This window comes from Melanostigma gelatinosum, assembly GCF_949748355.1.
Source record: "Melanostigma gelatinosum genome assembly, chromosome: 2".
In the NCBI taxonomy this organism is placed as follows: domain Eukaryota; kingdom Metazoa; phylum Chordata; class Actinopteri; order Perciformes; family Zoarcidae; genus Melanostigma; species Melanostigma gelatinosum.
This window is the reverse complement of record NC_136635.1, coordinates 22,118,459-22,144,958: the sequence shown is the minus strand read 5'-3', so window position 1 is coordinate 22,144,958 and position 26,500 is coordinate 22,118,459. Positions and strand designations below refer to the sequence as shown.

Here is a 26,500-nt window from a genome sequence, read left to right as displayed (position 1 = left end):
CTTGGTATTCACATATTGTTTTTGAGTGCGTGTGTCATATCTGTCTTATAGTTACACAGACAATTCTATAATTTGTGGGCATGGTTGTTTTTACATTATGATATTACATTATAGTATTTAACTTTGTTTCATGGACTAGAATATAAATCATATTATATTCAAATTTACTATCAAAAAGTGCATTGATCTTAAGCCCCATGCCTTATTATACCACAAAATTCATCACGTAGTCATGTCTTTTGGAGCTTGCTTGGTAGCAGCTCATGCAAAAACATTCGGCGCTGGGTTTCCCCTGAAAAGACACCAAAATGCTGCCATCTTGAGGGGAGTGGACACTGCAAGCTTCAAATCTGCAGTCAAATAAGAGGGAGGGGTAAAAGCTCTAATGTGCTGAAGCAAACTATGAAAATATGAATGTATTCTTTCTTGAAGGCATGGTTTAAACTGTGAATTATTTTTGTCTTTGCGCATGTTGTTATCATGGGAGGTCACGGTGGCTACAGATCCAACAACCCTGACAGTGCTGAGCCATAGAGCTAAACAGGGATTACTGTTAACCTTGGCCTTGCATGGCCTATTGAGCGCCAAAAACATCCACAAAACTGAGAGGCAAAATAATACCATACTGTAGCCTTGCAAGCTAAATATAAAAAGGGAGACAGTTACCTCACTCGTTTGTCAGGAATTTAAAACAACTCACCTCATCACACTTCGTTTGAGACGCGGACAGGTACGGTTGCAAGGCTCTTCTGAGGTCCGAGGCCACGGGCCAGCAGCTTACGGTGCTGTGGGAGAAGCAGACGGTAAACAAAAAACGCAGACAGAAGAGCCCCTTACAGTTTTGATTATCCCCGTAAATACAGGCCGCTTTCATCACTTCACAGAGCAGGAGCACAGAGGCATTATTCGAACGCCGCACATTACCTCAGCTCTGGCAGACAGCACTCGCCGTCCGTCACAATCCAACAATTAGCACTGAATGGAGGGAGACAAAAATAAATGCACATTAAAACTGAAGTGAATATCGGACGGTGGCCACCCAAGAGTCCAGCATAGAGTGAGTCAGCCTCTAACAAGTGCTCACTGTCCCAACATGACCTCCCTGTGCCAGAGAATGTTGTGCCTGTCCACTTGCATTTGTTAAGTCTCCATTAAAGTCCCCATGAAGGCAGCCGGCGGGCCCACCTACCTCGACTGTCCCGGTGGAGTCCATTCTCGCACTGCACGCATGTGGAAATAAGCCTGTTTACCACCAACGGGTCACACATGCTAATGAGCGTCTGTTTGTTTTCCACCGTGCTCATGCAGGAGGAAGGGAATTTAGAGGGGAAATAATAGATGATATGCCAGACAACAGCACGGGTGGCTTCGCTGCACTAATGATGAAAAACGTACAACAGAGAATTAATGGATATGAAATCAGAACAGGAAATGCGGCCTGACGGTTTGATGTCGCTGGGCTCTGATCACGCAGAAATGCTGAGTGTCAGCTGGCCTGGTTTGGAAGCAGTTGGGTAGTTGTGGTTCAAGAATCCCCAAGGTGGACTGACAGTAGACCCAAAGACCCAATAAGCTTTGCCACAGGAACCCCCATCTGATAGATAAGGTAGGATATAATGTAGAATTAGATACTTGTGTAGACCATGAACTGTAGATCCTATACTGATGACACAGCAATCATCAGAAGTCCTTTTGTATCTTCTCCCCTTTTGCTAGTGCAGTGTCTGTTGAAAACATGTCTGTTCAAAACGGGCCGAATGCTTGGCCTGTGGTGACGCTTTCTTGAGAACCGCTCATCCAAACAGTGTCAGACTCAACACTGAGCAGTACACCTTGCAGATGGCACTATACCGTCATCGGCCGGATTACGAACAACAATTAGAGTTCAGAAATCGACAATCTTACAGAGTGGTGCTCAGAGAACCACCTACTGCTCAACGTCAGTAAAACCAAGGAACTGGACGGCGCACACCCCTGTCTATATCAATGGAGCTGAGGTGGAGCAAGTTAACAGCTTTAAGTTCTTGGGAATCAGACTTGCAAACAACCTGACATGGTCCTCACACATCTCCATCCTGGTGAAGAAAGCTCATATCAAGCTGTATTTCTTAAGGAAACTTAAGAAGGCAGAAGTCCTGTGCCAAGTTATTGTCAACTTGTACAGAGGAGCAATAGAAAGCATCCTGAATGGAAACATTGCAAACTGGCATGGGGTGTGCATGGCCCAGGACAGGAGGGCTCTACAGCGGGTAATTGAGACGCCCAGAACATCGTTGGTACCCATCGACTGAGCATCGGCGATATTGGTGACAAGGGGTGCCTGCGAAGAGGCGAAAGGTAATTAAAAGATAAAACCCAACTCAGCCACAACCTGTTCACCCTGCTTCCGCCTTTAGTTTTACGATTATTGTTAGTTTTAATTGAAATAAAACGTCTGACAGACGGACAGACAGAGAGATTCCTTGCTTTATAATTAGATACCAAAATAAATCACAAAGATGCAAAATCCCCTTCGTTTCAAGAAAAAAAAAAAAAAATCTGCAAATAGTTTGCCAATATGCAGCACTCACATGAATGCACATGAACACAATGGTGTCCATTTTAAACACAGCAGAAGTTAAGGTCCCAGGACATTCATCTTAAGGCCTATTAACTCCTGCTAAGATGAAAGTAAGACATTTAACTTCTAATAGGACGAGCTCAGGTGTTACCGATTACATTAACGATGGTTCTCTTCCATTCAAATGGCCCAGCGGGCAATGACCCAGCATGCTGCAGATACATTGCATTCAGCCAGTGTTTATCTTTTACGCCATGTGCGTTTCCTGCTGTTTTCACAAGACCTCTCATACACGTCAAAGTGCCTTCATTGAAAAGGGCCCCTTGCCTTTTGATGCATGACGACCTTTCAAATGATGCTTTGTTGCACAGGGTGGTCACCATCGATTCAAGCATTTGGGAGGCAGCCGTTAGTAATGCAGTTCAGGAAAAATTTGCTCAAGAGTGTTGGCGGGGGTGTACTTATCGCCATTGTTCCTTGATTGATTTTGGAATCTTTTGCTTTTTACAATGCACGCTGTTGCTTTAGATCAGATTCTGCCGACTGCTGTTGGTCACAACACGGAAAGGTACAGCTAGTGTGACATCACAGCTTTGAGATTTCAAGGCAGCCAGGAGACAAAGGGTCCAGTAATTAGCGTGGTGCCTCAGTTGCTGGTGCATTAGTAACAAAGAGTGCGAAATGATGTAATGTGGCGGTAGGAAGTCTCAGAACTCCTGATGACACATGGAAAACACAGAGAAAGAGGAACAGTGTAAACCCTCAACAGTGCACACACTGAATGGGGAAAAAAATGTATTCAATAAAATGAGCATCAATAAACTGCTATACCACAGGGCTCCTGTATTAGATTCAATGGTGTCTACGTCTAAAGATGTCTTACCGATGTGTTTTGGGAAGTGGTTGGCACACAAGGAACAATTCTACAAATGTTTATAAGAAGCAGGGACACACAGTACATTTCATATCCTGCGTGCTGATATTTCGAGTGAATTAGAGCCACAAAGTACACTGTAAATCCAGTCATCTTCACATTTACCCAGCACAAATGTATCCAACACATTGTGTCTGAACTATTATTATTTCTGACTGATTGATCACGGTAGATTGTGTCCAGCTGTCCAAGTTTTAGCCTGATCCCTGGGATATGTTATTGACATGGAAAATTAGAAACTTGGTTCTTCACATCCCCGTTAACATGGTTCCCACATACCCAGGTGTCTGATCATCTGGATGCTGTCGTGTCTTCATGCCTCGCTCTCAGCGCTCTTCCTGCCCGGAACAAAGAGTTGGAGGTGTTCGTCAGAGGTCGACTGCTGAATGTGGAGACGCAACCGGATGTAACTAGCTCATCCGGCAGCTGAGAGAGCTTTTAGCATTCTCGCTAACGTAATCTAAACAGCAAAGACCGTAACAGTTTAATAATAACTCCATATTGTCATTTGACAACACAAAAGAACAGACATGATTAAATCCATCCTGATATTTAACAACCACGGAAAGCCGCGGCTGATCAGATTCTATCAATATTTTGTAAGTATTTGTGGGGGGGTCGCAGTTCAAAACATTAGCATCGTTCTGTTGCTGTGTTTACTCATCGAGCGTTGTATGACCTTTTGTCAGCTAGTGCACAATCCCCATCACAAATGTTCAAGATCTCGTCATATACATACATACATGTGTGTGTGTGTGTGTGTGTGGTCAAATTGTTTGTCATTAACCAATTTACAATAAATAAACGGATGATAGCTTGCAATGGTGTAGCTAACTAGCCACTTTATAGTGTCAGTTCCTCTTATTGAGGCAAACATCTCTCTTTGTAACATATGTAACTATGTATACCTCCCTAAGCAGCACTAAACAGTTGTAATTTAGCCGTATTAAGATAAAACACAAGTAACTTGTATGCTTTGTACAAATACATTATTACTACGTACTGTACTTATTGGCTTAGTTAGCTAGTAATCACAGACTTTGGATCATTCACCACCTGTCTTTTTATGCTTTTAGCTTATAACTGCAGGTAAAAGGTGGCCTATGTCTGTCACAGAGAGCAATGAATCAAACGTGAACATCAACACTTATTATTAATAATAACTCCTCTCCAGTAACTGTTGCTTCGGTAGATACTGTTCCATTACACTCAGATAGTTGTGAGTGGTTTAGAAAGATTAATGATTAAATTGCATTATTCCCAAATCCCCATACCAATTGATCAATCAATTAACGGAGGAAACGATCAGCAGATTAATCCGTAATGGAAATACTCGTTAGTTGCATCACTTAACAAAGTTAAACAGCAGCTCCACTTCAACTACATCAGTAAAATCCGACTTTTATGTAAATGCATGTGTAATAATGATCTCATGATAATATATAATCACAGAGGCCATTTGTCTGCATTGAGTACTTTTAATACTTCAATACATTTCCTAGTTATACTTACATTCTTTTACATAAATAACATTTTCAATGCAGGACATTTACTTTAGTTGTTACAGTGTGAGCTTGGTACTTTTACTTCAGTAAAGGATCTGAATACTTCCTCCATTGTCCACAAGTGACCAGATAATGTGGTTATCAAGGCTCTTATCTTAAACATCAACCGTTGCAATGATATGACACTGTACTTGTGCCTATTATCTGTGAGTGGGAATTTACGAATGCACTGAAGTCTTATCAGTTTGAGCAAATTACGTTTTTGTGGAGAGTTTTGTGTAAAATACTTTCATTTGGTATGACAAGACAGTACTATATCAGCCAAGTAAAAGTTTAAAAATGAAATATCACTCAAAACAATGGCGGGTGCCCGTAGAGTGAATTTATGAACCAAACACAGACTACATTTCCCAGAATGGTTGTCACTTAACAGACTGTGCAACATGTTTTCCTGCAGGCGGAAGAGATGCAGCAGCAGATCATTCGGGAGACTTTCCATCTGGTATCCAAAAGAGACGACAACGTCTGCAACTTCTTGGAGGGTGGAAGGCGAGTATTGCTGTCTTTTTGGCGACCATTCCGTACGAAAAATCGTGCTTTGACAAGGGAATAACCGAGCTCGTGTTTCTACTACGTGTGCATCTAAAAAGACTGTCACTGTGTGTTTGTTGGTGGTGATGGCTGCACGAATTACAGACAAGCTGCTGCGACCGAACTCTGTTTTTTTTTACTTTGAGACTGGAACACAACTCCATGACTCATAAAGTGACTTCATGACTCACTTTATACTCATGACTATAAACCCTGGGCCACCTGTGTGGACTTTGTCAGCCTGGTTTGATGTCACTTGGCAGCAAAGACGAGCAGCTGATCAGCAGCTGACTGCAGCTGCAGTAGCATGACTTTATCCAATAGATGGAGGCAAAACTCACAAAAGTGGACTCTTTTTTTCATTTCTCTCATCAACTCATTTACACGCCGAACTCTGACTGTGAGTTTTATAGCAAACACTTATTTGTTTCATTCCCCGCTGTCACCATTACTCACAGCACAAAGCTAGAATTTTCTTATAAGATTGCCTTTTGTTTTGGTAATCTTCTTGCAGTCTCATCGGTGGTTCAGACTACAAGCTCATCTACCGGCACTACGCGACCCTCTACTTTGTCTTCTGCGTGGACTCGTCTGAGAGTGAGCTCGGCATCCTGGACCTGATCCAGGTCAGCTTCTACTCTGCTTCCAGACATATTCGTTACAATGTGTGGTGTCCGAAGGTGGAACGAAGACTCTTCTGCCTCGCTCCCCCGAGCTGCTTAACAAGCTCCTTTCCATTACATTATGCTGCATCTGATTCATTTTGGGAATCGAACCCGTTGCCTCCTCACTGGTTGTTTTTAATGCTGGTGGATCTGAGAAATGAAACTTAACTCTGTTGCTGATCTCGATGGAAAATCTCTGTGGATGAGACGATAAAGAATAATAAAGATGTCTTTATTGCACACTCGTAACAATTAGTGCCCTAAAAGTTAAGCAATGCCACCGACCTGCTCAGTCCGCCCACTGAACGCTGACGTCAGATATTTATCAGCGGCAAATCAGCGTCATCGTCAATAAAGGGGAATAACAGAGATACAAAACAAGCCACAATTACACAGAGTCTGCCTGAACCTCATCGCCTTAACCAACACAAAACCCGACAAAAGTAGGAATAGTTTCAATAAATAACCTGCAATTTATTGATGTCATCGATATTGGTTTTATTTGCGAAATCAGTCGCCATTTCTGTCGTTTATTAAAAATGTTCTGAATGAAACATAACCACTGGCTTCCTGCAGTTTTGGACCAGCACCATCTTTACCTCACTTTTCTTATTGGCCTGTTTAAGCTGGTTCTTTCAGCTAAGCAGATCTATAAGAACTATGCTAATTAACGATAATCTCCGATTCTTTTTAAACCCTAGAATATAATCAAAATCTCTACGAACCATATTAACCATTTCTCTGTACCACAACAACATTTGAAGTGTATTTGAGAAGTGAGACGATTGACCGTCCAGATCTTCTTCTTCTTCTTCTTCTTCTTCTTCTTCTTCTTCTTCTTCTTCTTCTTCTTCTTCTTCTTCTTCTTCTTCTTCTTCTTCTTCTTCTTCTTCTTCTTCTTCTTCTTCTTCTTCTTCTTCTTCTTCTTCTTGATTCATAGGTGTTTGTGGAGACGCTGGATAAATGCTTTGAAAACGTCTGCGAGCTGGACCTCATATTCCACATGGACAAGGTGAGTGGGGGTCGAGGCTCGGAAGCAGTGCAGACTCTGCGATAATAGAAAGTATGACAAGGAAATTATTTTGCTGAGTGGCAGCTGCAGGAGGGTCAACTTCTACATGGGAAACATCTTCTTTGCCGGTGTTTTTGGGTGCGTTTTAGGCAATAAAAAATATAAATAAATATTAAAAACACATTGGCACAGTGCGCCTTGAAACATGAAGCTTAGGTATCTGTAAGACCATGGGAATGTTTTTGTTCATGTTTACTCCATTAGGTTTACTCAGTGGCAGGCCGTGCATTTTATACCTGGGCCTTCACTGCTGTCCTCATTATGACGCCACAGCTACGGTTATTATTTGTTTTGCGTAAAAATGAAGCTCAACACCTATAAATACACTAACTGCAGAGTGCAGATATATGAATACGCCGAGAGTGCGTCTCCTCTCCTCTCTGCGCTGACTGCAGCTGGGACTGCTGCGCGAGGCTGCTGTGAGAGTAGTGCTTTGGGGCGGCTCACGGCAGCTCCCGCTGCTCGTTCACGACAGTGCAGAACGGTACGTGCTTTCACGTCAGAGTCAAAACACCAGAAACGTCTCCAACAACACCAGAAAATCGTGCAGTGTAGTTGTGTGTGTGACTTCTCCATGCAGCCAGCTGCTTTTCAGAAACAGCCTGCTGCTGTAATTGATCCACTTCCTTTCGGGGTATGGGCCCAGAATGTTTTTTATTAATATAGTAAATCAAACTGGGCTTGTTGAAGGAGCTCTGAAATGCCTGCTTTGCGCGACAGTTTGTCTCGAGAGCTGCATTTCTTTGTTGAGAAATCGTCCAAACCGTCGGTGTTCAAGGTTTCTCCTGGTAAACGATGTGGATTTCAAAGAATCGCGTCTGAACGGTACGCAGGCTCCTTTGAGAAGGATCGCCCCGCGCTGTGTTCAGACTACAACGAGTGTTGCAGGAGACTAATAGAGCACATCTCTATACGGCTATCTTGATTGAATTTTCCCAGCAGGAAATTGATGTCATGTGGTGCTGTGGGGGTTTAGCTGGAGGAATGTTCCGAAGCTGGAATTGGGAAATACTTTCACTAGAGACTAAAATCTTGTGTTCTGACTGCTGTGAGGCGTCCGTCCGCAGGTCCATTACATCTTGCAGGAGGTGGTGATGGGAGGCATGGTGCTGGAGACCAACATGAATGAGATCGTAGCCCAGGTGGAACTGCACAACCGCATGGAGAAGTCCGAGGTCAGTCCGTCAGCCACGTTAAAGGATCATGCCAGTGTCATGACATTAAACATCACCGTCATTAGCCTGGTAGCAGACCTGTGAATCGCCGCCCACATCTCGGATGTGTCCAGCGATCCAGACAGGTCTGATGTTGCTGTTGATGTTGTTGAAACAACTGACCAATCAGAGCTTAGCAGGCCTAGTAGCTAGGAATGTGCTTCCCACAGCTAGCTAGCGAGCTACATTCATGAAAAATACAGACGAGCATAAATGAGACTGATCCAGCTTTCAGAAATAACAAATGTTTAAAGGAGTACTCCACCTTTTCAATTGTAGTCTTCAGCGCCAACCAAAGCGGACTCGAGTGACATCACTTGAGGCTATTTATCAGACTTTGTGTAGCTTAAGACAGATATGCAGCAGTATTCCCCAAGTCCTGGAAACAGACTTTGGTGTGTAAAATCAACACATTTGAAAACTGTGAAGCTAACTTTCCTTTTATCGACCGCTACAACCAGGAGAGTGTTAGCTTAGCTTAGCATAAAGGCCGGGCTTAACAGCCTGCGGGACTCCGTCCAAAGGTAACAGAATCTGCCTACCAGCACTTCTACAGCTCCCTAATTTACACGTATCACAATCGTTAAATCTGTACAAAAACTGAAGTGGGTCTGGACTACCGTAATTCTTGGCAAGAAAGCAAATCAGAATATTTCCGAAATGTAGAACTGTTCCTTTAAGGTTTCAGTTCAGCAGCCAGCCCTGAAGAATCTGTGAATTTGCTTGTAAGTACTGACAAGGAGACATTTCCATAACGGTTCCTCAACCACATCATAAACAGTGTTGGCGACATGACCTCTCAGGCACACTTTCAAAATGTTTGTCAGTTAAGTATGTTCAATATGTTGTAAGTAGACTAAAAGATGCAAAGAATATTAGTTCAGTATGGTTGTTTTTTCCTACTTTCATAAAATGCTGACAGTAGTCATACAGGAGTTTTTTTGCCATAGAAAAAACAAATATGCCAACAAATAAATAAAGATGCTGTAATCACACCCAGATTCCACTCTGCTTTCCCATGTCTTATTTCGGCAGGGAGGTCTGTCGGCAGCCCCCGCTCGCGCCGTCTCTGCCGTGAAGAACATGAACCTGCCCGAGATTCCCCGCAACATCAACATCGGAGACATCAATATCAAAGTGCCGAGCCTCTCCCCGTTCTGAACGGCCATCCCCGCTGAGCTCCGCAGGGCTGATGTACTACTGATGCAGCTCCCCTCCACCCAGTTCTGTTGTTACTAGAGAGAAAAAAACTGTTTTACATGTGTATCATGGGACCACAGCAGCTTATTCTCTCCCCTCATTCCTATCTTTTCATATGAACTGGCGACGAGCAGTGGATTCTTTTCGAGTTCTGCTGTACACAAGTTGCAGATTAACGCTCGTTGACGGATTTGCACAACAATGTACAGTTTGATTCTACAAAGCATCAAGAGGAATTTGAATATGTACCGGTATGTATTTCCTGCTATTCTCTCTGTCTATGTGTTAGTTTGTATTTCTCCAGTTGATTTCCTACTCCCGCCAAAAGAAAGACTGCGTTGGCCCGGTGCCTATTTTCTTGCACAACTCGTCCAAATGTCTGACATCCATCAGCGGTCGTAGCGCCCGGGGATTGACAACGTTCCCCTCTATCTGGATCGAGCTTTGTTGGACTCACCGTAATAAGATCTTTTTTGGCTTCAGTGTTGGCTTATAATTACTAAAACACATCTTTATCTCCTCCGTGTGTGTGTGTGTGTTCATACGGACTGGGATTAGACTCCTCTGCTTTTGTCTCAGCTTGTTTTCCTTTCTCTGTAATATGTTGTGTTCCCGACGTCCTTGTAATTTGCGAATGACATTATGGCTCTCCAGGGTGCAGATTGTGCTCAGTGCAGCAAATGTAAATGCTGTCTAGTTCTAGCCAAGTTCCAATGTGCTGCAATAGGATCTCGCCAACAACTGTTCAGAGAGGCAACAGGCTATTGTTAAGTGTTTGTATAACGTGTGTTTGTATCTTTGTTGGCTGGTCATTTTGTGATCACGTTCTTTCAAGCCATGCCGCCGATAAAGTTTCACTTTTACGTCCTGTCAAAGACATTTCTCGCCGTTGTAAATTAAATAAATGAAAATGCATTCCCCCATGGCTGTGTTTTGCTCATTCAACGTGGAGTTTTTTTATCCTCGTCAGCAGGTATGCTGAGTCACCGGGCTGTGGTCAACCAGCCTCCCTGGGCAGAACACTCTGTACCTCTGAGGATCTGATTTCTTTCTGCTCAACCACAATGTCTTGTTGATACAGCCTCATTCTTTCAGGTCCTCCCCCCCCCCCCCCCACCCTCTCACTAATTTAGGGATTATTTGGGGGGCTGGGGGGGGTTTGAATTGAGGGAAGCTGTTCCCTGCCTACATCCCCAGGAAAAACCTGTGGTCAGCTCTCACCACCTCCCACATCCACCCTCCCAGATGCAGGCTGTAAGTGTTTCACATCAGCCCCGGGATCATTCCAGCTCCACTTCTGCGTCTCGTGCAGACTTAAACCAGAGCTCGCGGTGGACGTCCAGCTACACAAGGTTTGGTATGTACTGTTCTCCCACATGTTATTTCAAACGTGCTGCATGCTAAGTTTACTCCTTAAATTGCAAGTTGTGTCTGATCCTACCAGCTGGTGTCTTAGCTTTCCAGCCTTTGGCATCTGGTGCATTGTTGCGCAGAAGATAGTTTCTCAGAATTGGTCTGCAACAAAATGATTCATCCCTGACTGTTCACAAATGGTGCATGAATTCAGTGTCAGGAGAATACATCTGCTGGGAAATGCTGTTTATGAAAACAAAGATGATCACTAACCATCAGTTTCAGTTCAAATGCAACATATACCAAGGCTGGTGACCACTTCTTCAATAGTATGCAAACAGTAAATACAGAAATTATAGTGTATTTGAAGTCCCAGTTTGATTTACTGCCTCTGCTGTGTATTCATTGGTTGCCAACATCCAGCGTGGGCTGTACTGGAAGTAAACTCTGCAGCTCTCGCAGCTGGCTGAAGTTTGTCAGTACAGTATGGAGCGGAGACCGCACAGAGCTGATCACAGGTTCATGTGCAGGTAGAGCAATAATGCAAAAGCGTGGATGGCCACTAAAAGGTATTTTAGCATCACGTTCTTGAGATGAGACGAAAAGGGAATCTGGTAGAAATGGCAAAATGTGAGTGAAGACAGAAAACCATGCAAACAAAATGAGTGCGAGTAATGCTGGTGATTTATTTCTCCATATGGACCAGATTAAGTTTTACAGTGGAAGGCAGGTGGCCAGTTTAAATCCTTCCCAGATATCTTGACGAATTAACAGTCCACATGCCAAAAGCAGAATATGTCTGCCATTACCAACAAAGGAGCCATTGTGCCGGTTGTGACCAATAAGAATACACAGCACTTGTAGGGAGCCAAAGAGGAGAGTCTGTTAAAATCACTTCGCTCTTTTGTTGTCATGTTTTACTCCATGATGCGATTGTGTGCGCCCAAGATAAACATTTTCCACTCACAAGATTAACCCGCTCTCTGTCGGCTCGTTAACCCCTTGATTGTGCTTCACCTTGAAAAACAATGGCATCATCTTTTACTTTTAGAACAGACTGCACCTGGAAGAGAATAGTTGTGGTCTGTTAAGATTTAATATTGTATATCTGCAATGTAGCCTATAGGACTACATTTCACAACAAGCCCAACCTTACCCATTATTAGGATTTTTTTATAAAAATGTAACACATTTTATTATTTCTCACATATTTTCAAACAGACGATGACTGATTTCGGGTAATAGCATTAACTACATATTTGGTAAAAAATTGAGTTGAGAAGACCTTCATTTGTTTGCTGTCTGTAGTCCAACAACATCTAAATATGCAGTAACTACAAAAAATGTCTGAAAACTAAGCCAAAACACAACATACGCTACATAGACGAGCCTAAGCACATGCTAGCTTGTGTGATAGATTAGCATTAGCTAAAACTAAAGCTAGATTTGTTTATTTTTATTTTTTTTCCACCTGGTTTGTGTGAATGACTAATATAGATTTTCAAGAGACAGACATAGTATTTCAATTCAGTTTGTTAGTCCCCATAACAAAATGAGGCAGTGACTAAATCCAATCCTGATGGAGAAAAGCAGCAGCTAAACTCCTGCTAAAGCTAACTAGCAGGTCTCCGTAGGACAACTACTATCTTGGCTTTCAGCTCATATGGTGTGGTGAAGCACTTACGTACTAAATTGCTAATTAATGAATGATATTGATTTCAATATATATACATGTTAATAATAGTGAGGCAGACATACACCCTAAAATAATCAGCCAAAAAAAGGCATACATTTAATGGCACTACAAGCTTTCTATCGGTTTCACAATTTGCTGTGTAGCCTGAAAACTTCAAACCCCCTTTTTCTCAACTTCAGTGCTTATGTAGCTACAGCACTCTGCCTTTGTACCGGAGATGTTTTTATCTTTCAGACGCTGCATGGTTTTTGCTCAAGAAATGTCTGTTACCATCATAATAATCAAATGGAGAATTATCGGTCTGCGAATAAAGCCTAATTACAGATTCAAGGATGTATTTTATTGTCCAAGCTGACATGTGCTGGCATCGCTGTGGTTGCGACACCTCTGGGTGTTTCTCGTGTTCTCCCACAAGGTGATAACATGAAGATGTTCCAGAGGAAACAGCTGTGTGCACATGCAATCAGATAGGAAGGAAAGGGAGGACGTTATACTCGGGGGGAAAATGCATAGTCAGGACATTCGTTTTTTTCAAATGATAAAAGGAACAAATTGTGATTTGAGTTTTCCTCTTCCCACAGCTGATCCCAGTGCAGTGACTGACAATTTAAAGGGATTTTGACCACTTATCGATTGTGAGACCGTGTTGAGCCTTTATGGTCTGCAGTTTATGAGTTGGGACGATATGAAAGGCCAGGCTGCTGCTCACGTCAAATAATGTCACGGATAGATGTCAGTTGTCTTATCGATAAGCTACATTTACAGCTGTTTTATAATGTCACGCTTTGATCTTTGTTCTAATAAATTGTTCATGGCTGTAGAGAAGTGATACGGTCTATTTCTCTCCTCGTCATTCTTAGTTGTAAAATGATCCATGACTATTGTTTGCCCTGCTGGTTGTTGTTTTAACCAAAATAAATGACACTCACGGAAAACTTGATGACAAAGTCAAATGGAAATTACAATGCGCGGAAATATGTTACAATATACACATTCATCACAGACAGCAATCAAGGATGTACGCAGCATGGTGGTAGAAACACTATGGCCACTATGTCATAATATCTTTATTAATATTTACAAAAAAAGGCTGCTTGCTGGAAACCAGTATAATTACAGTTTCGAGGTAAAACTATATGCAACACTCATCCTTCAGCACAGGTTAAAAGCATAGGCCCTTTTCCACAAAATATTTACAAGCCAGATTACATGAATACAATAACTCATAAAAGAGATGACTGCAGTGTAAACAAGCAGAGAAACACAGGGTTTATTCAGTATTATTGAACAATGTGATGCTTTTTTTATCCAACGCCATCCGTCTACTCCTCCGCTTCCCCAACTGACCACTTTTCCATAAGCTTTGTGGCACGGATTGACTTTGTGTTGCACGTCATTATACGAGTTCTGAGTGTTCTCTGGAGTGCCATGCAAAAGTATCAAAAAGCAGTTGTGAATACATTTTGTAGATTTCGTGGTGGCAGACATTGTAAAACCCTGTTTTCGGACTAGTTGAGGATGCTGGTAATGTGTGTTTATTATAATTACTGAAGATGAATGTCTAAAATAAGATTATGACACTCTACTTGTAGCATAACAATGAAACTACAACGCCAACACTGATCGTGCACCATTTCTAAAAGCTGCTGGGTAGCAGACTGAATGACCTTCCGATCTTTCCATTTCTCCTCAGGTCTTATGAAATTGCCTTTTTTGCCATGTTAATAGCTCAGCCATTAACTGAGGAGGGAAGAGACCTGCTGTACTGGATAAACACAGACTGAGACCCCTCAGAGTTCCTCTCCGCCCTCCTGAGTCGGACATGGGGAAAGTGTACTATGTCAGTAAAAATGTGGGCCGCGGGATTCTCGCGCTGGCGGCCACCGCTCTGGCTACGATTATAGCTCTGTCCATCGCCTACGACAAGGAACGGGCCAAGAATCGAGCCAAGCCTGGAGACGGAGACTCAGACAGCACCAGCATGCCCACGCCCTTCACCACCCCCTTCGGCCCGAAGGAGCCCTGGGACCACTACAGACTCCCAGTCTCCCTTGTTCCTGTCTCCTACAATGTCACCCTGTGGCCCCGACTGAAGCCCGAAACGGACGGCATGTACATCTTCACCGGACAGTCAGCGGTGGTCGTCAGATGTGTGAAGGAAACGGACCTCATAATCGTCCACTCCAACAAGCTTAACCTCACCCACTTCTATGGGCACTATGCTGTGCTTACTGGCCTGGGTGAGGCCACCCCGCCCGCCATACGGATGTCTTGGCTTGTCGTGAAGACGGAGTATCTGGTGCTTCAGCTACAGAGCAGACTAGCTGTCGGAGCGTCATACGTGCTTTACACTGAATTTCAGGGGGAGCTGGCGGATGACCTGCAAGGCTTCTACAGAAGTGAATACACCGAGGATGGTGTGAGAAAGTAAGCAATGGCAGAGCATAGAATATTGGTGCACCATCATTGTTCTCTTTTCCTTTTACCTGTAGTGCTATTCATCAATCTAGGTTGTTTTGGATGGAGTTGCCTAGTGTTGGAGATATTCGCCATGGAGATGTCTGCCTTCTCTCGACTATAATGGGACTATACGGCAGTCAGCTTGTGGTGCCCAAAGCTCCAAAGACCTATCTTCTTGTGCAGCCATATCATGATACAGGAGGAAGTGTGCATCTACTCATGGTCGAGTGGATCGTGACAGGGCGAGATATAGATTAATGGTATCCAGTTGGTTAAAAAGAAAAAAGTTCCTGCGTGAAAGTGCAACAAGAATCATGTGAATTATCCTGAGTAACCGGGTCATGACTTCTGAAAAGAGACATTGCTGTTGAGTTTTTCACATGTATTTTTTTACCACAATTTTACCACAAGCTGAGTGCCAAATAGTCCCATTATATTTTGAGGCGAGGCGAACATGTCTACGGCCGATATCTCCAAAACTAAGCAACTCACACTAAAACAATGCGGATTGGTAAATAGCACTACAGGTATGTGGGAAAATGTTTATATATGATTTTGGGGTCCCTTTAACAGCAGCACCTAATTACCATGGCATGGTATTCCGCCTCGTTGCTGTCTATTTTGTGTTAATGCTTCATTGGAACATTTTGCAGAGTTGTCGCTACCTCGCAGATGCAAGCCACGTATGCCAGGAAAGCCTTCCCCTGCTTCGACGAGCCCGCCATGAAAGCCGTCTTCAACGTCACCATCATCCACGACCAAGACACCGTGGCTCTGTCAAACGGCATGGAAATTGGTTGGTTTCAGGAACACAGTCCTTTCAAATTTTTGTCCTGTCACAAATCTCAATAGAATCTGGGTCATTGCAAAAGCGAAATTGTGTGATATTCACATAAAAATAGAAAAACATATTCAATTCAATTCAATTCAATTTATTTTTGTATAGCCCAAAATCACAAATTACAAATTTGCCTCAGAGGGCTTTACAATATGTACACATTTGACATCCTCTTGTCCCGGGACCCTCACATCAGAACAGGAAAAACTCCCCAAAAAACCCTTTAACGGGGAGGAAAGAGGAAGAAACCTGTGGGAGAGCAATAGAGGAGGGATCCGTCTCCCAGGATGGACAGAAGTGCAATGATGTCATGTGTAGAACAGGATAGTGAATTACAACACAGTCAATGTAATTACAGCACATTCAATGTATGACAGAACCACGACAGGAGGCAACACCTGGTCCAGGTAAACCCGGATACACAGGAACCTGTGAGGCGAGAAAGCACAGAGACTCTGGTGAAGAAGCAGGTCAATAATGTGCATTAATGGTATCGGTAATATGAAATAGTAATGTGAGTAATAATAAAAGTGATATTAGCAGTTGGAGTCAGCAGGGCCATGGTAGGAGGAGGGACCAGGGTCCAGATGAAACCATGCTCCATGGAAACCTGTGAGGAGAGGAAGCACAAGGACTCCGGGGAAGAGACAAAATCAGTACTGTGCATTAATGGTATCGGTAATAGGATTAATAATGTTAATAATCGTAGTAGGTGTCAGCAGGGCCATGGCTGGTTGAAGAACCAGTGTCCAGATAAAACTGCGGTCATCCTGTGAGGCGAGAAAGCACAAATACTCCGGGGAAGAAGTAAAGTTAGTAATGAGCATTAATGGGACATCAATGCATACAGACGGAGGTGAAGAAGAGGAGGAGAGAGGTGCTCAGTGTAGGAAGTCCCCCTGTAGTTTTTGCCTGTATCAGTTTGTCCATGGGCCGGTCCAAGGCAAGCCAGAGCCAGCCCTAACTATAAGCACTATCAAAGAGGAATATTGAGAATAGAGAATATTGAAAACACAATAGCAGTACAACACAAATGGTGCTTGGTAGAATATATATGAGCTGTTTGTGATAAAAGTTACTTTCAGAGCAGAGTGTGTTATGTGTGAGACAGTCAATAATTAATAACTTTGACATGTTATGAGAAAATCAGCAACTAGATGCTGTTAATGCTTACAGAGTGTCAGAGTCTAACTCTTCCCCTCCCCCAACAGGCACTAAAGACTCTGTCATTGACAGCGTGCCTGTCAGAGTGACTACATTTGAGCCCACAGAGAGAATGTCCACATATCTGCTGGCGTTTATTGTCAGTGACTTTGTTAACATTAAGTCAACCCAAAACAACGATTTGTTGGTAAGGCATTTTTGTTCCCTTTATCTTTTTACATTACCTGTGTGGTCAGCAAACAAATTCATTTGGATCATAGACCAAACGCAGTACAAACAACCAGTGTTGATGAGGGTCAGAGGTCACACCATCTGGATTCTATTCCTCTGACCTCAGAATACCAAAATGTTAGAAAAGAGAAAGGATGCCTCTTTTATTCGTTTTTATGGCCTCAAAGCTGCCTCATTCTTTGCAGATCCGAATCTGGGCTCGAAGAAAAGCCATAGATTGCAGACAGGGTGACTATGCTCTCAACATCACAGGGGCGATTCTTCAGTTCTATGAGCACTACTACAATGCAACATACCCGCTCTCCAAGTCAGGTAGGTCAACTATGCATTGGCATGCGGGGGCAAACATTTTCCTTTGAAGATAGAAATGCGATTCTCATTTCCTTTATCCCACTTAGCCCCATTCAGTTTTCCTGAATATGCTCTATTGTCTCTGCTCAAGCTCATTTAAAAACCTTGGTTTTCAGCAGACATGTACTTCGATGATAGACAATGACTCGGGGTAAATTAATTCAAGTGCATTTCAACCCCACTTTTCTTCGATTAAAAAAAAAAAGAAAAGTTTTTTAACCAACTTCTTCTTTTATCAAATACACAATGTGGATGGTAAACAACCAAACAACTGATATTCTATTGGAACGAGCACTAATCGTGATATCAGAAAAATGTCAAATTTAGCTGCCGTACCCTTCTTGGAAAAATGTCCTGAAGGTGTCTGAATTGCAAGGTAACATTAAAATGCTGAAGAATTCTCAGATTTTTTATGCATTTCTTATCATCCCCAGATCAGATCGCTCTGCCTGACTTCAATGCTGGGGCAATGGAGAACTGGGGTCTGGTCACATACAGGGAGACGGCCCTGCTCTTTGACCCCATCATGTCCTCAACTGGAAACAAAAAGAGAATTACATTTGTCATCTCCCACGAACTCGCACACATGGTAGGCCATAATATTCCTGACAAATTGCTACCATTGCATCTGATCCGGTTTAATTAATCCGGAGAGAAATAAATATTTTATAGTAAATTGAAATAGGAGTTTATGATCAGGACACTCATTTGGTGCAAACTCAATCTCAGCTCCACTCTAGTAATGTTGTAAACATACACTTGGCCAAAGTACTCAACCTCCCTTTACAAAGGCAGATGACAGATATTCACCCCCTGCTCCCTTTTAGATCGATTGAAAGCCTCTCATCATAAGTAATGTGAAACTCTGTGGTTGGGTATTTTCTTAAGCTTGTTATATTTCTTGGAGTTGAACTTCAGTGTTAATATTGGCCAAAATCTTAAGTCACATTCAAACAGCAACAGTTTTCATGGTTCCCTGAAGCTAAACTGAGGCATGACTTTGGCGAACTCTTTATCGCTTTACTCATGATGTGTTATGTTTTTTAAATTCTTTTTTTTAAGTGGTTTGGCAACCTGGTGACTTTGCAGTGGTGGAATGACCTGTGGTTGAATGAGGGCTTCGCGTCATACGTGGAGTACCTTGGAGCCGACTACGCTGAGCCCACCTGGAGCATTGTAAGAGCCAGGCTTGTACCTTCAAAAGACAGCGGGCCTTGTCAATTGTATTTCGCAGATCAATGTGGTCCCACAGGTACGGTTGGGTCAGAAAGCCTTTCCTCACTCATCCATCTGCTTGGCTGCAGAAAGATGAGATCATAATGTCCGACGTGTACAAGGTGTTTGCTGTGGACGCCCTGGCCTCCTCCCACCCGCTGTCCCGACGAGAAGAGGAGGTCAACACCCCTGCTCAGATCAGCGAGATGTTCAACACCATCTCCTACAGCAAGGTTTGCTTCTCTGACAATATGCCATACCTTATCTGATGGAGGATCTTATACAGACATACAGTTACAATATTACCCTTTCGCACATTTCCAGAATGTCATTTATTCGTATTGAGTAAGGAGCATACCCAAAAATGAGGCAATACCTTGTGACATTGGTATAATGTCAAGCCAATTAAATTTGTTTTTGCTTTCCCCTACAGGCAGTTTTACCTAATCTATTATCTCTCTCTCTCTTTTAATTGCATTTAGCACAAACACCCAAGAAAACTATAACACCTTTGAATAAAAAAATATTCAGTATGATGAATCTTATAATTTCCTGAATCAGGAGCCCTGTTGCCTCATCGTGAAATCATCTTGTATATTGGATTTGATGCAAAATGCTTTGCTGTTATGAGAAGTTTAAACCAGCCAATTTTTGGTGGTTTCTGTGTTTGGTGTTGTCAGGGAGCGGCAGTGCTCAGGATGCTGTCGGAGTTTCTTACCGAGCCTGTGTTTGCCAAAGGACTCAGTGTGAGTATTAACTCTGTTAAAGGGCCTCATCACCTTATGACCTTATGACTACTGCTACTGTGATTGTGTGTGTATGTGCACACACTAGAAGCAGAACCAAACCACATTCATGTTCATTCATTCTGGTGTGTGTGAGTTCACTTTCAATTGTATTCGCTGTCTCTTCTCAGTCTTACCTGAACAAATTCGCCTTCGGCAACACAGTGTACACAGACTTGTGGGACCATCTCCAGCAGGTCGGTACAGTTAAAAACTGCAATTGTCACCTGCCAATGAGTCCCTGGGTGTGTTTCTTCTCAAATTCTTGCGACTCTTTGTTTGTTGTCAGGCAGTTGAAAACACACCAGGTATGCATATTCCTCACACCATCCACGACATCATGAACCGCTGGACTCTTCAGATGGGCTTCCCAGTGGTCACTATTGACACCCGGACAGGAAGTATCACCCAGAAACATTTCCTGTTGGATCCAGACTCTGTCGTGAACAGGCCCTCTCAGTTCAAGTAGGAATCAGTTCAACCTTATCCTGCATGTTCCATGTACTTAACAAAAGGTACAGCGGAGGCTCATGGGAATGTTATTAGCTTTGCAAGTATTTGGAAATGTTGAATTTTGATGAAAAGAAGACGAAATTTACGAGGACCACCAAAGTTATTGCAATACATCATGAGGATGACACAAATGTATGTACCTAATTTTATGGCAATCTATCAAATGGTTGTTGAAACATTCCACCCAAATACACAAATGTGAACCATGTGCTGGTGCTGGATGAAAAAAGTTCAGGCATTACCAAAGTCAACAGGATTAATTCTCTGGGGACCATGAATATCTGTGCCATATTTCAAAGCAATCCATCCAATAGTCCAACAGAAAGACCGACCAATAGCCTGACATTCAATTCAATTCAGTTTATATTGTATAGCCCAAAATCACAAATCACAAATTTGCCTCAGACGGCTTTAAAATTGTACACATACAACATCCTCTGTCCCAGGACCAAGACATTGTTATCCCTAGAGCCATGCCGCTAGCATGGCTTGGAACCATCATTGTTCCACTTTGTCACTCATCGTCTTTATCTGTGTTGGTCCAGTTACACATGGTTTGTCCCGATCAAATGGATGAAGACAGGTGTGGAGCAGCAACAGTACTGGCTTCTTCAAGAGACAGGTACTATCATACTAACACCCATTGCTTTTCTATATTAGATCTGAATACTACAGAAGAAAAGTTTTCCTACCAGAAAAGTGGACTCGACCAATCTCTGGTCATGGCATTAACTGAATATCTTGCACATCTTTCTTTACTATTTCCCATCAGACACCCACTCTCTGATGAGAGTTACAGGAGAGGACTGGGTGCTGGCCAACACCAATGTAGTTGGGTACTTTAGGGTGAACTATGATCTTGACAACTGGGATCGTCTCCTTTCCCTGCTCAACACCAACCATCAGGTGAGTCACATGCCCATTCACAGAACTTTTTCATCCTAAGCAGTGACAACTTTTTGTATGTGCTGTATGTCCACTTTTGGATGCATACAAAAAGAGAGGGCGTGGCTTGTTGCAGAGGTATTCTGAGGCTATTCTGTTTGATTCGGGTTTGGTTGTCTGTGTATGTGAATTTGAACATGGACTTGTTTGTTTATGTTGTTTCTTTCAGGTCTTATCAATCATCAACAGAGCACAGATAATAGATGATGCGTTCAACCTAGCAAGGTAAAGAAAAATAACTATTTTAAGTATTAAATCCTTTACACATTGGATGTCTGCAAAGAATGTGTTTCCTTTGTGTAGAGCCAAAATAATCAATACAACATTGGCCCTGACAACGACCAAATACCTGTCCAAGGAAAGAGACTACATCCCCTGGGAGTCAGCTCTGAGAAACCTCAACTACTACATCCTCATGTTCGACCGCACTGAGGTCTACGGAGCTTTACAGGTTGATACTGCTTAACTATGAATACTAATGCTATGTTCACACTCAAAGCGACAAAAGCAACAGAACGGCCAAGCGTGGCCAGCTACATTGTCGCCAAGACGGTGTGAAGAGTTGCCATAGTTGTGTCGTTAAATAGCACCTGGCCAACGGCATTTTTATGCCTCAACACTGGACCTTTTATTTCTTCCGTTTGTCCGTCCGTCCATACATCTGGTGCATTCTCGTGAACGCGATATCTCAGGAATACCTAAAGGGAATTTCTTCAAATTTGGCATAACCATTCAACTGGACTCAAGGATAAACTTATTAGAATTTGGTGGTCAAAGGTCACTGTGACCTCACAAAACCTATTTTTAGCCATAACTCAAGAATGTATATGCTAATTATGATTATTTCACACAAATGTAATTGAATAAAATGATGAATTGATGACATTTTGGACAGACATGGATGTAAACTGCAATTTTGATTTGTAGCATGCCATGCTCGTCATACAGAGACAAGTATTAGGCGGCAGTATGTAGCTTCATATCACTGGCTTCCATTGAAATGGCCTTGTTGCCTGCTGCTGTGTCCCTCCTAGTGTGTACATAGTATAACACGAGAAATGGATAAAGGGAAAGTGTAAAACAACTGGACATAAGAACTACGACTGATATATACATTTGTATTTTAGCCATACCTCAAGAAACAAATCCAACCACTTTTTGAGCACTTCAAGATGATTACAGCTAACTGGACCAAAGTACCTACAGGACACACTGACCAGTAAGAATTTGTGCACCAGTGGATGTATTCTTTATGGCAAAAAGCAGGTGACTTACTATTTGGTGACGTGATTCAATTCAATACAATATTTAATTTAGAATGTTTCTATATCTCTCACACTTATTGGGTATTGTCATGCTATATTGCAGTTTCCCGCAATTTCTCAAACATCCCCCTTCTCAGGTATAATCAGATCAATGCTATTGGAATAGCTTGCAGTACGGGTGTGCAGGGTTGCAGCGAGCTGATCAACAGCTGGTACAGACAGTGGATGGAAAATCCACATCACAACCCGTGAGTACAGAGCAGTTGAAGGCTGTGGTTTTGTGGTTCAAGATTTCCTATTCCCACAACTTGACTGGTTGTGCAGGCCAAGTTAATTCGCCAGAAAGCCAAAAGACAGTCAGTAAAATGACTGTACAAACATTAGCTGTAGCTAGCTAACTAGCAGTGTTCCGTTACACATCGGCTGCATATGTGGGGAGAGAGTCTATGTGTTTGGTATTCATTTTCTACTCTATTGTGTGTTTACTTTGATGTTGACCAGGATCCATCCCAACTTGAAAAGCACGGTTTACTGCAGTGCCATAGCCTTTGGCGGTGTGGAGGAGTGGGACTTTGCCTGGAGAATGTTCAAGAACGCCACTCTTGCATCCGAAGCTTCCAGGCTCAGGTCGGCCATGGCCTGCACCAAAATCCCATGGCTGTTGAACAGGTATGTGCGACATCCAAATTTGTGCGAGTATTCACCTATAAGGAGTTTGCGAATGAGACAATCATCTATCCACACAATGCACAATGCCATAAAAGTTACATTTTTATATTTATTTTCTGTACTCTCAAAGACAGACCTGGGTAATTAATAAGAATTCAATTAAATTTATACGTTGGATTTATACGTTGCACATTGATCTGAAATTTTGTTCGACCATTCGACAAAAGTTTAACCTAGAGATTTCCTGTAGCATGTGAGACTGTAGGATGTGCGGATGTAACTTTTGTTGAACAGCATTCACTTTGAGCACAAGTAACAATGACAGGACAATGACACGTAAAAAAACACTGAATTGTTTTTTTTGTAACATCCTTAAATGGCATAGGAAAAGAACAGTCACAGTCAGCAAACTGACTCAGTAATGTCAGTTTCACAGCAATATTTACTTAATTTTTTCTTGGCGTTGGCTAACGTTAGCCACTGTAAGCTAACGTAAAATAAGACCAAGAAAGACTGTCACAGCAAAACACCTAAGTGTATTAATGAAAACAGTTGTGTTTTATTGCTCCTTTTTCATTTGTAAGAGGGTGATTGTAGGTTGTTCAAGAGTCAGTTGTCTCACTTTTAGCATATTTTTTTACTATTTACTCTTAATTCGACCACTGGCTTTTGCCTTGTGCTAATTCCCTTTTTGACCGTTATGAGTCCCCTATCTGGGTACTCTTAGTGGGCTGCATTTTGCCATACTTGTTGGTGTGAACGCATTTATGCACTTAACACAGCAAGTGTAACAAATGATCTTCAGCTAAATGTATTAGAATAGTGTTTTGGAAAAGCTTGCTTTGTAAGAACATGTTTTGGCTGACTCAGGTATCTGGAGTACACCCTAGACCCAACTAAAATCCGCAAGCAAGACGCCACATCTACCATCCAGTACATCGCCCGAAACATTGTTGGGATGCCGCTGGCCTGGAACTTTGTCAGAGCAAGATGGAGCTACATTTTCGAGCAGTAAGAGCATCCACACAAGCAATAATAACCATATATTAAGTCCTTCTGATGTTTTGAACAGCTTTTGAGCCTTCACGAATGTCCACACCATCAGACTTAATTTGCAGTCTTTCCTGTTTAGAGGGACATTTATCTGAGGTCAGACAGATGTTCAATGAGGTCAACAGCAGGATATAACCCAATTTCCCTCTGCTGATCTCCATCATTATATCACTTTACCTTTCAAGTGTGTGAATAGCATCTTTATTTTCTCTATTAGGTATGGACAAGGATCATTTTCCTTCTCCAATCTCATCAATGGAATCACAAAGAGATTTTCTACAGAGTTTGAGTTACAGGAGGTAAGCCTGCCCACGCAGTCACAACCACACTGAAGTAAACACAGTATTTCCCTGTATTTAGAGCAAAAGCAAGGCAACAGAAATTCAGTTTGTCTTTTGCTTTTTTTGTTTTTGTCTCTCTCCAGCTGAAGAAATTTAAAGAAGACAACCTGCATGTTGGTTTTGGCTCAGCCACCTTGGCCCTGGAGCAGGCTATAGAGAAGACCACAGCCAACATCAAATGGTTGGCAGAGAACAAAGCCCATGTGCTGAAGTGGTTTATTGACGAGTCCACATGAGAACACTGGGATGCTCAAAATTACACACTATTTTTGTTTGTACCGTCAGGGATACGTAATGAAGGACAATCACTATAATCATCTTCTTGGAAACAGTCAACTGACACTCACTGGTCATCCACTTAAGTGCAAAGGGTCAGACATATGGTGAGCAGTGGGCCACGTGTGTCAAAAGATATCAGTAATGCAGCTGTTACCTCTGCTCTGTGATCATCAGAGAGAAAACCATTTAACAAATGATTGTTTCACGTAAAAGACATTTATTTTTATTCTCAGATGTATGCAATGCACCCAATGGACCATATTCATGATGGGATGTTAACTTGTAAACTAACTTTTCCTGCAGTTTCTTGTAAAGTCATTAACAAAAAGTCCCTCTCAATGTTAAGTCATTCTCAACACTGGCCGTCTTTACATTGAAAATCCATTTGCCGTTCAGTGATAGGAGAGAAAGAGACTGTTTTGATTTTTATTAGGCTTCTTGTTCTCGTCTTTTTTTTTTTACTTGATTAAATCATAAATCATTGCACTACATGATGTACTAGTTGTCTGCAAAGTTTATGCAAAGACTCAAATGAGAAATAAATCAAAAAGGCTCAGAAACACCTGATATCTGTGTCTAGTTTTCTTTATACAAAATGTATTCCCTGATCTCTGATAGTCACTGTTCACAGTCTGTGTTTAACACTGATAAAAACGAAAGGATCCACATAAACCCCTCCCTGTCCATAATTATGTGTCTATGACTCCACTCCTTTGGAAATCGGCTCTGCCAGTAATATACCAAATACTGGAAATGGAATCTTACAGGAAATTCTCATTTAGACATGTGACAGTTCAAGGTGACAACATGATAAGCGGTTTTACAGACTCTTTATGGCCTCCATATAGTTGAAAATAATGAAACGGTAAAAGGGGCTCTCTGTCAAAGTTCACAGGAAGTATATATATATATATATATATATGTACTGCACAACCTGTGAAAACAGTTGTGCAATGCCTTCTTTGGCTTTGGAGAAGGTGCCATCATCCTCAGGCTTGAGAAATACACATTTTAGACAGGCATTGAGTATAAAAGTTGTGTGCTCAGTGCCATTTCCCTTCATTTCATGCTAACCGAACAGGAGGTCCCCAAAGCTACTTTGCTTGACAGGCAGAAGCTAATCACTCTGAATTATCAGTCAGAAAAAGCAGATCCAATTGTTCCACAAATGTACCAAGAATTCTTGTCCCTGCATCCCGTTAGGTAGCTTGGAACTTGGTGCAATCAGTGCAACAAAGATGAATTTGTAAAAAACGAAAGCACCTCGGCAATGCTGTAACGCACTGGGTGGTCCAGCCCACGTCGCAGTAATGTGGTAGATTGTTGTGAATTCAAACAAAGACATTTGATAGTCCCGTGGACTTTTTAATAAAGTGACCGAGAAATGATGGTATTAGACCTTTACCTCAATATTCTATTATACATTTTGTAATATTATTGGACACAATTGTATTCAAGAAATGCATCACACTGTATGTATCTTCAAGACAAGGCTCAACAAGTTCAAGAGCAGACACAGGAGCCATGACTGTATATTCAGTTTGAGGATTGTGCAATAGCCTGCCGCATGATTTGGAAAGATAAATCTGGCTCTAGTCAGG

At 42.2% G+C, this 26,500-nt stretch overlaps 2 protein-coding genes across 2 annotated transcripts; both read left to right on the top strand.

Annotated features, from left to right (window-relative positions):
* Window positions 1-3,925: 3,925 nt before the first annotated feature.
* Window positions 3,926-10,661, top strand: ap3s2 (adaptor related protein complex 3 subunit sigma 2). Its single transcript, XM_079285630.1, has 6 exons — window positions 3,926-4,093; window positions 5,457-5,548; window positions 6,105-6,216; window positions 7,196-7,267; window positions 8,395-8,502; window positions 9,577-10,661. The coding sequence occupies exons 1-6, from the start codon at window positions 4,025-4,027 to the stop codon at window positions 9,700-9,702; spliced, it is 579 nt and encodes a 192-aa protein (XP_079141756.1). The 5' UTR covers window positions 3,926-4,024; the 3' UTR covers window positions 9,703-10,661.
* Window positions 10,662-10,919: 258 nt separating this feature from the next.
* Window positions 10,920-25,459, top strand: LOC306796388 (aminopeptidase N-like). The gene is made up of 21 exons (XM_079295278.1): window positions 10,920-11,098; window positions 14,484-15,217; window positions 15,904-16,046; window positions 17,300-17,439; window positions 17,669-17,795; window positions 18,269-18,423; window positions 18,897-19,010; window positions 19,139-19,282; window positions 19,730-19,795; window positions 19,966-20,031; window positions 20,124-20,299; window positions 20,893-20,969; window positions 21,120-21,253; window positions 21,462-21,517; window positions 21,596-21,743; window positions 22,420-22,511; window positions 22,695-22,805; window positions 23,059-23,226; window positions 24,097-24,237; window positions 24,497-24,578; window positions 24,704-25,459. Exons 2-21 carry the CDS (start codon window positions 14,613-14,615, stop codon window positions 24,854-24,856), a joined length of 2,898 nt encoding a protein of 965 aa, XP_079151404.1. The 5' UTR covers window positions 10,920-11,098; window positions 14,484-14,612; the 3' UTR covers window positions 24,857-25,459.
* Window positions 25,460-26,500: the final 1,041 nt, after the last annotated feature.

Excerpts from the sequence above, each read along its gene's own strand:
- ap3s2 (XM_079285630.1), top strand. The coding sequence starts at position 4,025 with ATGATTAAATCCATCCTGATATTTAACAACCACGGAAAGCCGCGGCTG. Across the intron at positions 5,549-6,104 it reads AACTTCTTGGAGGGTGGAAG|TCTCATCGGTGGTTCAGACT; the intron begins GCGAGTATTGCT and ends ATCTTCTTGCAG. Across the intron at positions 8,503-9,576 it reads ACCGCATGGAGAAGTCCGAG|GGAGGTCTGTCGGCAGCCCC; the intron begins GTCAGTCCGTCA and ends TTATTTCGGCAG.
- LOC306796388 (XM_079295278.1), top strand. The coding sequence starts at position 14,613 with ATGGGGAAAGTGTACTATGTCAGTAAAAATGTGGGCCGCGGGATTCTC. Across the intron at positions 20,300-20,892 it reads AACAGGCCCTCTCAGTTCAA|TTACACATGGTTTGTCCCGA; the intron begins GTAGGAATCAGT and ends GTGTTGGTCCAG. Across the intron at positions 24,579-24,703 it reads CAGAGTTTGAGTTACAGGAG|CTGAAGAAATTTAAAGAAGA; the intron begins GTAAGCCTGCCC and ends GTCTCTCTCCAG.